The 11648-nt window shown below is 34.8% G+C and overlaps 1 protein-coding gene across 2 annotated transcripts; it reads left to right on the top strand.

The window, feature by feature from the left end:
* The first annotated feature begins 143 nt into the window (after positions 1 to 143).
* On the top strand, positions 144 to 11362 carry LOC111057053 (intraflagellar transport protein 20 homolog). Of its 2 annotated transcripts, XM_022344483.2 has the most exons (5): positions 171 to 405; positions 2029 to 2319; positions 3719 to 3886; positions 8082 to 8236; positions 11033 to 11362. In XM_022344483.2, exons 3-5 carry the CDS (start codon positions 3763 to 3765, stop codon positions 11147 to 11149), a joined length of 396 nt encoding a protein of 131 aa, XP_022200175.1. In that variant the 5' UTR covers positions 171 to 405; positions 2029 to 2319; positions 3719 to 3762; the 3' UTR covers positions 11150 to 11362. The 2 variants fall into 2 exon arrangements, with proteins under 2 accessions (XP_022200182.1, XP_022200175.1); XM_022344490.2 differs by lacking the exon at positions 2029 to 2319 and having other exon boundaries at positions 144 to 405.
* Positions 11363 to 11648: the final 286 nt, after the last annotated feature.

Raw genomic sequence — 11648 nt, 5'->3', positions numbered from 1 at the left:
TAAAAAAAAGATTTCCCTCATCATTCTTGAATTTATCATACAATATAATAAGAAAATACTTGATTGACATTGAATTATTAAATTGATATTATATTCAGAACAAAATTTCCCTTTTCCGAGTAGGAATTAGGAATGTAAAGCACAACATGTTCATAAAACAGCTGTTCAGTGATCAGCTTCAGGAAATAACAAAACAAAGCAGTTGTGATTGTTTTCTGCTACCAATTTTCAAATCTATTCTAATTTTTTGGTATCGTTCAATCATTCAATTCTATTTGCTTATTTATTATTCTTCATACTTGATCAAAATTGTGGGAGTGTTTTGCATTTATAATTATGGTTAATTGATGTTACATAATATTTGCTTTCATACTACATTCTCTTTTACTTATTCAATCTAAAAAGGTTAGTAGTTATGTTGATTGTTAATTTAATTGAAAAATTATTCACATTTATTAAGGAACTATTGCTAATGTTCTGAAAAATATATCTCTATAGCTTCAATATCATCTTCGTCTGTAATTTTATCTTATGTCATTTATCACATTTTATATCATGCATTCAAAGTGGCGTGATGTTAATTTTTTGGCTCTTAAGGCTTTTATGTAAATTCAAAATTTGAATTGAAACTTTTTTGGACTTAAAATTCTGTGTAAATCAAATAATGAACTCCACATAACCTCTGTACTGTTTATTTCATATTAAGGTTAAAACTAGTTTTTGGCGAATGCATCTGTTGTTTTCACTTAGATTGTTTCTATTGTCTATAAATAAATATCCAAAGGCATGTTCAGGGCCATGTCTTCCTGGATAGATTGTGTCAAATAAAAGCATGATACATAAACTGTAGGCAGCGTCACAGTCCAGCAAAACTTTCGTTGAAAAAATCCTGTAACTGGTAGAAGCTCCTTCCAACAAGCCACTTTGACAATGAGCTTCTGAACACTTGAGTGTTCAGTTCATGAGAATAAATGAATAAAGAGATGAAAATTAGCTATTTTTAGACTATTTGATCAGAATTTTGTGAAGAAATAGTTTTTGGCAGTAAGCCTGTTGTTCCTTTCCCAATCATTCATAATTTCTCAAAGAAAATGGCCCCCTTTACCACAACTTCTCTAAATTTTAATTGGTAGCATTACTTCATCAGTTTAAATTTGTAAAGAAAACATAAATTTAGTTTATTCCTGAATTTAATCTCTTCCCTTATTCTGTGATAATAGCCTACAATTGAAGTCAAATAAATAATAATCATAGATAGAAAACACATGGCGTTAGGATAGTTGACTGTGGGGACCATGGGAAACAAGTCCTGTCATTAGGTAGCTTCTCACGACCAATCCAGCGCTGTTGCTCTATCTTGTCGGAAGATTACTTGCTTGTTACTTGTTTTGTCTTCTCCGTAGTCAGTGACCAGGGAATCGTCAGTTAAAGTTTTTCTGTTCATAATTTGTCAATTGAAGGGAGAGCCACAGCTGTAAATTACCCTAGTAATGTAAAGTAGGCCTACCAGTTACAGTTAAATCACCCAAAAATCAAACGACCCTTTATTTTTGAGCCGGGATATGGCACAAAATAAAGCAGTAATTACTGCTGTCAAAATATAAACCTGTTTTGAGTTCCTATTTCTATGTGCAAGTTACTCATTCAAAGTCACAATTTTTCCCTTAAGATTACATAATTTAATTCCAACTTATTTAATTTATACATAGAATTCTCATAGTAACATATTGATGACTTAATGCAATATTCGAAGAAATACAGTATCTGGTTTCCAAAATGGACGATTCATTTGATATACAGAGATGGTAAAAGTTATAGAAACAACTTAATATTTCTTTCACAAAGTAAATTGACTAATGGTTCTGATCCAATTGAATGTAATTGACAAGAATGTTGAGTCATTTTGTTTTATATTATACAAAAAGTTAGTAATGTATGCATCGTTTAGATAGCTTACGTGTAAATTTGCAGTAAATATTAATTTCATCATAAAAAGTCAAGTGACAGATTTTTAAATGCTTTTTTCAGATAAAATTGATTAAATAAATCATACAAGTTATATTCACGGAAATGCAAATCAATCGATTGAATCAACTATGAATGAGCTGAAATCCCCGACGAATTCCAGCTATGGCTATTCCATTCCCCTCATGTGTATGTCAATTATTTTCAACCTGCAAGTCCCCTAAAAAGACCAGTTACACACCCTTATTCTTTAAAGCCTTTGCAGCCGTATTCATAACTTATTTTGGAATTTGCGTTCTAATATTCCTTTTTCAATTGATCAAAACATTCTGTAAATGTGCAAAGAAAAGTCAGGTGAGCTTTAATTCAATGTACAGTATATCATTTTTGTATGACTAAGTACTCTAGTCAACCAGTACCTAATCAGTAAATAATACATAATATTCCACCACAAATGATTAAATGAAAACAAATTTCAGTGTCTGGTACATTACATTAGTACATTAGGCTGAGACACCAGTAACTGTACAGATATGCATTTTCAATAAGGGGGCTATTTATAATTGAACCCCAAAAGTGGCTCGCCAGAATATTAAACGTAATAGTTATTTGTATATCTAGAGTGAAATGTGCTGTTTTTTCTCCCTGAGGGAAAAGTTTGAAGCCCGAGGCGAAGCCGAGGGCAACAATTTTCCTGAGGGAGAAAAAACATTTTTCACTCGTGATATACATAACATTTTTCCTCCACCTACATTTTTATAAAAACTGCTAATAAAATAATTTTTATATTATCTGCTCGACCACTATCTTTCTGTTTTTCGGAGGTTACTTTATTTCTCTTCAACATTTGGGTTTCTATATTCAGACTCATTCAGTCTACTTTAATTTAGACTTAGATATTGTAACATAATAAAAAACATCACATCGCCTCCATTCACAGTGATTATCTTTATTCGGGTGTTATCTTAAGACTATGAAGATTTATTCTCATCTATGGTATATTTATATACTGTGAACTCAGAAGCCAGGCACAGTCGTCGTGCATCTAACAATTATTATTATCACAGTTGCATGGTCTTTTTTTGTAAGATGGGAAGACCTATTCTTGGTGGCTATACTTTTATATTTCATGGATTTGTTGCGTGAATCAAATCCAAAAGTATGTTTCCGGAAATAAAAATCGATTTAATCAGACTTCCTATTATTAAACTCTGTAGTTCAAAGTACATACTCTGGTATGCAAATACGAAGGTCATCAATGAAACTTCCTTCCTCTCTCACTTACACCTTCCTATCTTATTGATATGTGCATATTAATTGTATATTTGTCATCAAAGATTCCAATTTGTTATTTGAGCTCATATTGAAAGATTCTTTATTTCATTGAAATTTATTATTCCCAAAATGTTTCAACAATTCTAATAAATGAACCAATTTTCCTTTGTTGCACTACTACTCAGGACAAGTTGATAGTGTGTAAATAGGTCATGTTTTCAGTGATAACAAATTAACTAACGTTTTTATCCTTATTGAAACAATAATAATAGTTAATCAAATTCATTGAGTCAACAAAACTCTACGCCAGTAGCCTATATGATTGGATAAATTATTGTCTTGATTTTATATTGGTTCCAACATTATTCATTAGCCTACTTGTTTCTAAGGAAATTTCATGATAAGGATTTTTATGATTTCTAAAAATGTTCTTTGATTTAAGCTTCATTACTGATATCAATAAATATTTTTTTTTCAGAATTGTTGCTGTGAATCATGTACTCCTGCTGTAACTAACTAGACATGGCAGATAAATTAACGAAATCTGGCCTCTATTTCGATGAACTCAACAAGATTCGGGTTTTGGAGCCAGAAATATCAGTGAAAACAAACGAACTCAAAGAAGAATGCAAGGACTTTGATCAAAGTATGTAATATGCATGTAAATGAATATTTGAGTTGAGTTACTTGACAACCTTTAGCCGTAACGATTTATGTAAATTAATAGATTCCGATTTTTATTGTTGCAACTATAGTCCATACAAAATTACTGGTTAGAACAGTTTAAATACCACTCCATGTTTTATATGGATATGTAAATGAATATCTGAGTTGAGTTACTTGACATCCTTTAGCCGTAACGATTTATGTAAATTAATAGATTCCGATTTTTATTGTTGCAACTATAGTCCATACAAAATTACTGGTTAGAACAGTTTAAATACCACTCCATGTTTTATATGGATATGTAAATGAATATCTGAGTTGAGTTACTTGACATCCTTTAGCCGTAACGATTTATGTAAATTAATAGATTCCGATTTTTATTGTTGCAACTATAGTCCATACAAAATTACTGGTTAGAACAGTTTAAATACCACTCCATGTTTTATATGGATATGTAAATGAATATCTGAGTTGAGTTACTTGACATCCTTTAGCCGTAACGATTTATGTAAATTAATAGATTCCGATTTTTATTGTTGCAACTATAGTCCATACAAAATTACTGGTTAGAACAGTTTAAATACAACTCCATGTTTTATATGGATATAGTTTTGAGTTTGACTCAAGTAGTAATTATCCCCTCATTCCAGCCTTTGCCTGTGTGAATTGTACATCCAGTATTCCAGTCAGTCTACACCTTAGACCAGATATAGAATTCTATATAGATTCTATATCTGGTCTAAGGCTGCACTGCATCGCTCAAACGAGTACAGGTCGCTACTCTTCACTGCCTATCTACAGGTAATTTTTAATTGTACTAATTCCTTTTTTACCCGCGGTCCTTCAAGTTCTTATTTATTGTGAAACCATCATCCAATTGCTTTTGACTTGGAGAGACATGCGCAGTAGCATTTTCAGCGACTGGTAGGGATACAGCGGCGGCGATGTTGCTGTCCTAAACCGGCCAGCGTTCTCTAATTTCTAGTGAGTGTTGAAGTGCTCATGATACACATACGAACTTTCCTCTCTAAAAGCCTATCCCTATTTTTTTCCTTTTTCTTCATCAAAGACCAGTGAACTGGATAGATGACGTCATGAAATTACTTCTAAGATGGCAGGTCAGGCTATGTTGTCCTTGTGTGCTTCAAAATATTCACTCATGGTGTAGAATGGGGGTTTCTTCAGCCATGTCACTATTTTAATTTTAGAGTCACTTTCTTGCAGATTCCTCACATTGACAGGTAGGTCGTTGAAGAAGCGAAGGACAAAAATGGGGAAAGAGTCCTTCTTCTTACTTGTTCTGCAGCGTGGAATATCTATTGCAAGCCTCCTCCTTGTATTATATCCGTGCACATCCGATCTAAGGACTTGACTGCTCTTGCTGTCCTTGGCATGCAGCAAACTGAAGAGTATGTACTGGCACTGGTTGTAGATCGTGAGGATGCCCAGTTGTACAAAGATGGGTCGACAGTGCTCACTATACCCCACTGAGGTGATCACTCGAAGTGCTTTCTTCTGGAGCATCAACACACTTGCAGCCCGCCGCATGTCCCCACAGCAAGAATCCATACAGAAGATGGGAATGAAAGAGAGCATGATAGACCATGATCAAGTCCTTCCGGCTGAGAAGAGTCGTTAGTCTGCGCAAAAGATAAACCACCCGCGCCAGCCTGGAGCAAACTCCCTCAATGTGACCTGCCCATGATAACTTTGAGTCGATGATGAATCCCAGGCGCTTCACATCAGCCTGGTGGGCAGAGTCAGCGAGGCTACTGAGTCCACAGACCAGTTGTTGGGTCTTTCCCTCTTTAAGGCATAGTCTATTTCTGCAAACCACTGTTTGGCACTGCTAATACCCAAATTCATCAAAAACGAAAACTAGGTTTGAGCAGTTGGTTCTAAGTCAGATGATTTTGAAATATGATTTTCTTTGTTTATTCAGAATCGACTGGCGCTCAAACCAGGTTTTGGTTTTGGTGAATTCGGTCCTTAAAACTCTCTGTGCATGTAATTCCGCCTGTTCTACCGTCTGCCCCCTTGAGTAGATTGTGGCGTCATCTTCAAACATAAAGACGCTGCCTGAGTCGACTGATTCTAATCGAAAAACTGCTAACTGCGCTTCTACCTATGACTCTATTCATCACTGTAATTGACTGATCTCCCTCCATTTCTCTGCTCCGCATATTCCTCCAATTCAAAGGTCATTATTTTGTATAGGCTATAGTCGATGTTATTCTACCCTAATGTGAAAAGATATTTCAGAACTATTAGGTCATCTGCCCATTGTTTATTTCTTAGAAATTGAAATCGTTAATGGTTTCAATGGAAAGGAATAGGAAATTGCTCACGATGCAACAGTTCCAGCATAGAGAAAAGATAACATATTATTTTATATATTAAGCTAAATATATGATACAGTATTGCTTATGCTAGTTTCTCTCTATGGATTTAGTTTTTTACCCAATCGGACGTAAAACTTCCAATTGATTCAGTGGAACTGTGGATCCATGCTTTAACGATGCTATCAGTTCCAAGCTTAATACAAAGATGTACTTTGGTACTGCAATATTTTATTGTCTTTGCTGAAACCCAGTGGAACTGAAACAGATTGCGTCCTGACTACTCATGTTATTCTATTGCGTTCAATGGAAATTTAGTTGTACCGTTGGTGGAAAACCGTTGAACAAAACATCGATTGAATAATTAAAATAAGAGCATTTCTTGTTATTACTAGTAGTTCTGTGAACAGTAGACCTCACACAGTATTCTCATCCACAAGTATCTGATTGAAACTATAGACCTTATGGAAATACAGCAATAGACTGGCTTCTCCACACATCTGTGTAATCACTTATCAGCTGATTTATCTATCTATATATATATATAAAAGCGAAATGGCACTCACTCACTGACTGACTGACTGATTCACTCACTCACTCACTCACTCACTCGCATAACTAGAAATCTACCGGACCAAAAACGTTCAAATTTGGTAGGTATGTTCAGTTGGCCCTTTAGAGGCGCACTAAGAAATCTTTTGGCAATATTTTAACTCTAAGGGTTGTTTTTAAGGGTTTAAAGTTCGTCTTTTAGCATGTATATTCTTCTTCTCCCAATCTCTTAATTATAATTGAAATTTCCATATCATATGTTACTATAGAACTATAATCTAGATAGAGTACCTCTTCGAAACAGTTGTTAACTGGCAACTAAATTAATAATTTTGTCAGGTTGGCATTAAGTTGAGTTGTCTTTGTTAGGTTGGCACCAAGTTGAAGATTTAAATGCATTTATCGCGGAAAAGTTGATTGGGCACTGCTACTTCAATCCTGGGAATATTATATTACTAGCAGTCAGGCTCGATTCGCCCGCCATATCCGTTTAGTCTGGACCCCCGACTGGATTGTCCTAACATATGATAAAAATGCTGAAATGAAAAATGCAGGTGAACGAAGACGGCTAGACGGATATGGCGAGCGAAGCGAGCCTGACGGCTAGTGATGAATAATTCTATAGTCTGATTTTTACTCTAATATTGGCGTATGAGGGAGGCTCCTTTTTCCTTTTGTATTATCCTTGAAATGCAAAACTTCCAAAAACCTTGTATATACGTCGACGCGCAATTAAAAAAGGAACATACCTGTCAAATTTTATGAAAATCTATTACCGCGTTTCGCCGTAAATACGCAACATATAAATATTTAAACATTTAGAGAAATGCCAAACCGTCGACTTGAATCTAAGGCGGGATGCACACCGGATAACGCATTTCGTGAAGCCCTCTTTCATGAAACTTCTTTCATGCAATCCGTTTCACTCGCGCATGCATACAAAAGAAAAGTTCCCTACTTAATCTTATCAGTCGATTGCGAGCAACTTTCGTTTCACGTTTCCTGAAACTTTCTTCACGAAACGCGTTTCTCCGGTGTGCATCCCGCCTTAGACCTCACTTCGCTCGGTCAATTAGAATTTCAATTACGGTATTATTTAAATATAAACTCATTCATCTGCGAGTGGTTGAGAAGACTTGAAAGTCATAACTCCACCAAATAAATATTTTTTTATTTAATCTGCAGTATATTTTGATGAACATATTAGTAATTGATGATTAATGATAAGTACATACATGGATGGAGCCTTCTCAGTGTTATAAAAGTTCGTTATCTATGTTGCAGATATTACTCAATTTCAGACGATTGTTGATGGATTCATTTCCATGGTGAACACCCTCGCTGAACAGGTGGAGCAAGAGAAAATGAAAGCCATAGGTGTTTATAATGTAGCTATGTCTGTGGCCAAACAACGAGACGCTCAAAAGCAACAATATCAGGTGAGTTAAGCTCTTATGATCTTTCAATGAATCTATTTCATCTTTTTTCAATAATTCAACAATCGTTTTCATCATTATGGAACTATCTTTGAAGAAAATTGTGTTCTGAATTATCAACGGATGTGTATAACTGACAACATCCTGAAATGTGCCAAATACAGAGACCTCAAAAGGACGTCGGATGACAGAGAGGCTTGGAGAGTTGCTGCCAACCAGCCCAACGGCTATTAACCATATATATATATATATATATATATATATATATTATATATATATATATATATATATATATAGAGAGAGAGAGAGAGAGAGAGACCTCAAAAGGACGTCGGATGACAGAGAGGCTTGGAGAGTTGCTGCCAACCAGCCCAACGGCTATTAACCAATTATATATATATATATATATATATATATATATATATATATAGAGAGAGAGAGAGAGAGAGACCTCAAAAGGACGTCGGATGACAGAGAGGCTTGGAGAGTTGCTGCCAACCAGCCCAACGGCTATTAACCATATATATATATATATATTATATATATATATATAGAGAGAGAGAGAGAGAGAGAGAGACCTCAAAAGGACGTCGGATGACAGAGAGGCTTGGAGAGTTGCTGCCAACCAGCCCAACGGCTATTAACCAATTATATATATATATATATATATATATATATATATATATATATAGAGAGAGAGAGAGGAGAGAGAGAGAGACCTCAAAAGGACGTCGGATGACAGAGAGGCTTGGAGAGTTGCTGCCAACCAGCCCAACGGCTATTAACCATATATATATATATATATATATATATATATATATATATATATATATATATATATATATATATATATAGAGAGAGAGAGAGAGAGAGAGAGAGAAAACTAACAATATTACAAATTATTTTTTCCTACAGTTACGTTGAAAAGTGGCCATTGCTGCACTGATTACAGAACGCAAAGAATCACTTTTCCGCTCTAGTGCGGGAAAAATTTTTCTGCACTCCAGATTTGCAACATGGCAACGCAAAATACTTAGTAGGTTATATGGAGCAACAGTGCAGCAAAATCAAAATGAAGTTGGTAACAGTGACTGCTGTGGCTGCTATAGTGAGCAGAGGTGCAACGAAGCACAACGCGCTAATTATTAGTATTAGATATTAATAACCAAGGACAACATTTTTATTCAATTTGACAATAAATTAAGGTTTTTATCAATAATAAAATTACACAGAAAAACATTTGATGCATTTCAGGCAATTTTACCCATAATTACCCACTTTTCATATTCAATGGTAACTGTAGGAAAAACTTAATGTGAAATACGTGCGCAAAGTTCCTCTGCTGCACTCAAGAAACCATTCCGCCCTCGCCTACGGCTCGGGCGTAAACGTTTCTTTCGGTGCAGCAAACTGTCACTTTGCGCACTAGTTGCACAAATAACTAATAGTTGACTGTACGCTGAAGAGGGAGCTCTGTAGAAAGAGTTGAGTAATAATTAAATAAAAAGACTGGAAAATTGTCAAAACCACAGATTTTATTAAAAAATAGAAAGACCGATTTCGGCTGTTAAACCATAATCAATCTCTGGTAAACTGGTTAACCAGAGATTTATTATACTGGTGTAAGACCGAAACCGGTATTTATATTTTTTTATAAAATCTGTGGTTTTGACAATTTCCCAGTATTTTTATTTAAAGAGAATAATTAACACAATACCAACTTCACAACTACTCCGGAAAGTTTAATAATAATGATCTTTATTAATATTATTGTTATAAGAGTGAAAGTTCTATTGGCTACTCGCATACGATTATCATTTTTGGCCAAGCTATTTTCAGGGAAAATGTTATTAAGATTATTCATTTCCTTTCAAGTTAGATACGCTGCACGCATGAGATAATTTGTGACCAAGCCATTATTAGACAAAATAAATTATAGGCTATATTATTTCACCGCAAATACTATCTGTGATTCACAGATTTTTATGCGTCCCTCTGTAAGATTGAAGGTGTGTTTGTTTATACTAAATTAAACTCACACTTATGCGACTAAAGTTCGACAAGCAGGAAGCAGCCTCTGGATCAAGAGAACATAAATGTAATAGTTAAATGTATTATTATGATAGTTAAGCAAGGAATCAACTGACAGAAACTTTATTCATTGATAAATAGTTCATTGTAGACTCTAGTAGAACAATGAATGAATATTTTCCTACAGTTACGTTGAAAAGTGGCCATTGCTGCACTGATTACAGAACGCAAAGAATCACTTTTCCGCTCTAGTGCGGGAAAAATTTTTCTGCACTCCAGATTTGCAACATGGCAACGCAAAATACTTAGTAGGTTATATGGAGCAACAGTGCAGCAAAATCAAAATGAAGTTGGTAACAGTGACTGCTGTGGCTGCTATAGTGAGCAGAGGTGCAACGAAGCACAACGCGCTAATTATTAGTATTAGATATTAATAACCAAGGACAACATTTTTATTCAATTTGACAATAAATTAAGGTTTTTATCAATAATAAAATTACACAGAAAAACATTTGATGGATTTCAGGCAATTTTACCCATAATTACCCACTTTTCATATTCAATGGTAACTGTAGGAAAAACTTAATGTGAAATACGTGCGCAAAGTTCCTCTGCTGCACTCAACAAACCATTCCGCCCTCGCCTACGGCTCGGGCGTAAACGTTTCTTTCGGTGCAGCAAACTGTCACTTTGCGCACTAGTTGCACAAATAACTATTTTATTATTGTGGTGAACTATTATTATTTTTTTAATTCACTGTTATTGCAGGCTCTCATAATGGAGAAATCGACCGAGTTGGAGCGATTGAGAGTTCAACACCAGTCTCTACTCAGGACTGAAGCCGAACAACAAGATGTGATCGACCACTTGCTCTTGCACCGATAAGCGATAACGGTATTTGAAAATTGTTATGCTTCGAAAACTCTAGTCCTGTCATTATATAAATTAAGCTATAAATGCACACATAAATGCATTGACTACGTACCAAAGACTGTTTCATTCATGATCTCAACATATTTTTGCACTAATTCTTTTTAGAAATTCATGTTATACACTAAGATTGTTCAGATCAATAAAACTATATACTAAATTAATCCATCCTGGCAATTTTTCATTTCATATTTTTCTTTCTACCTACCTTGAAAGATTTGTGCATTTTCAAGTCAACATGAAAAAATGCCAAACATTATTATTTATCACCGGAACATTATTATATTATCGGAAGGAAATGTGTTCTGGTAGTGTTACATAATTAGTAGTGCTGTTTTTGTAAAAATATAGGTTCTGTTGAAATATGGGTCCATCCCCCGGAAAAACTTTCGCCGCAAAGAAGGTGCTTTGAAGCTATTTGGTAGCAAGGAAAAATGCATAAATTTCTCTGTAA

Source organism: Nilaparvata lugens, chromosome 10, assembly GCF_014356525.2.
Source record: "Nilaparvata lugens isolate BPH chromosome 10, ASM1435652v1, whole genome shotgun sequence".
Taxonomy (NCBI): Eukaryota; Metazoa; Arthropoda; class Insecta; order Hemiptera; family Delphacidae; genus Nilaparvata; species Nilaparvata lugens.
The sequence above is the reverse complement of the archived record's forward strand: the minus strand, read 5'-3'. Positions and strand labels throughout refer to the sequence as shown.

Bases quoted from the DNA above. Each gene is read 5' to 3' on its own strand.
- LOC111057053 (XM_022344490.2), top strand. From the start codon at position 3,763: ATGGCAGATAAATTAACGAAATCTGGCCTCTATTTCGATGAACTCAAC. The intron at 3,887-8,081 runs GTATGTAATATG...TCTATGTTGCAG, and splicing joins ATGCAAGGACTTTGATCAAA to ATATTACTCAATTTCAGACG. The intron at 8,237-11,032 runs GTGAGTTAAGCT...CTGTTATTGCAG, and splicing joins CTCAAAAGCAACAATATCAG to GCTCTCATAATGGAGAAATC.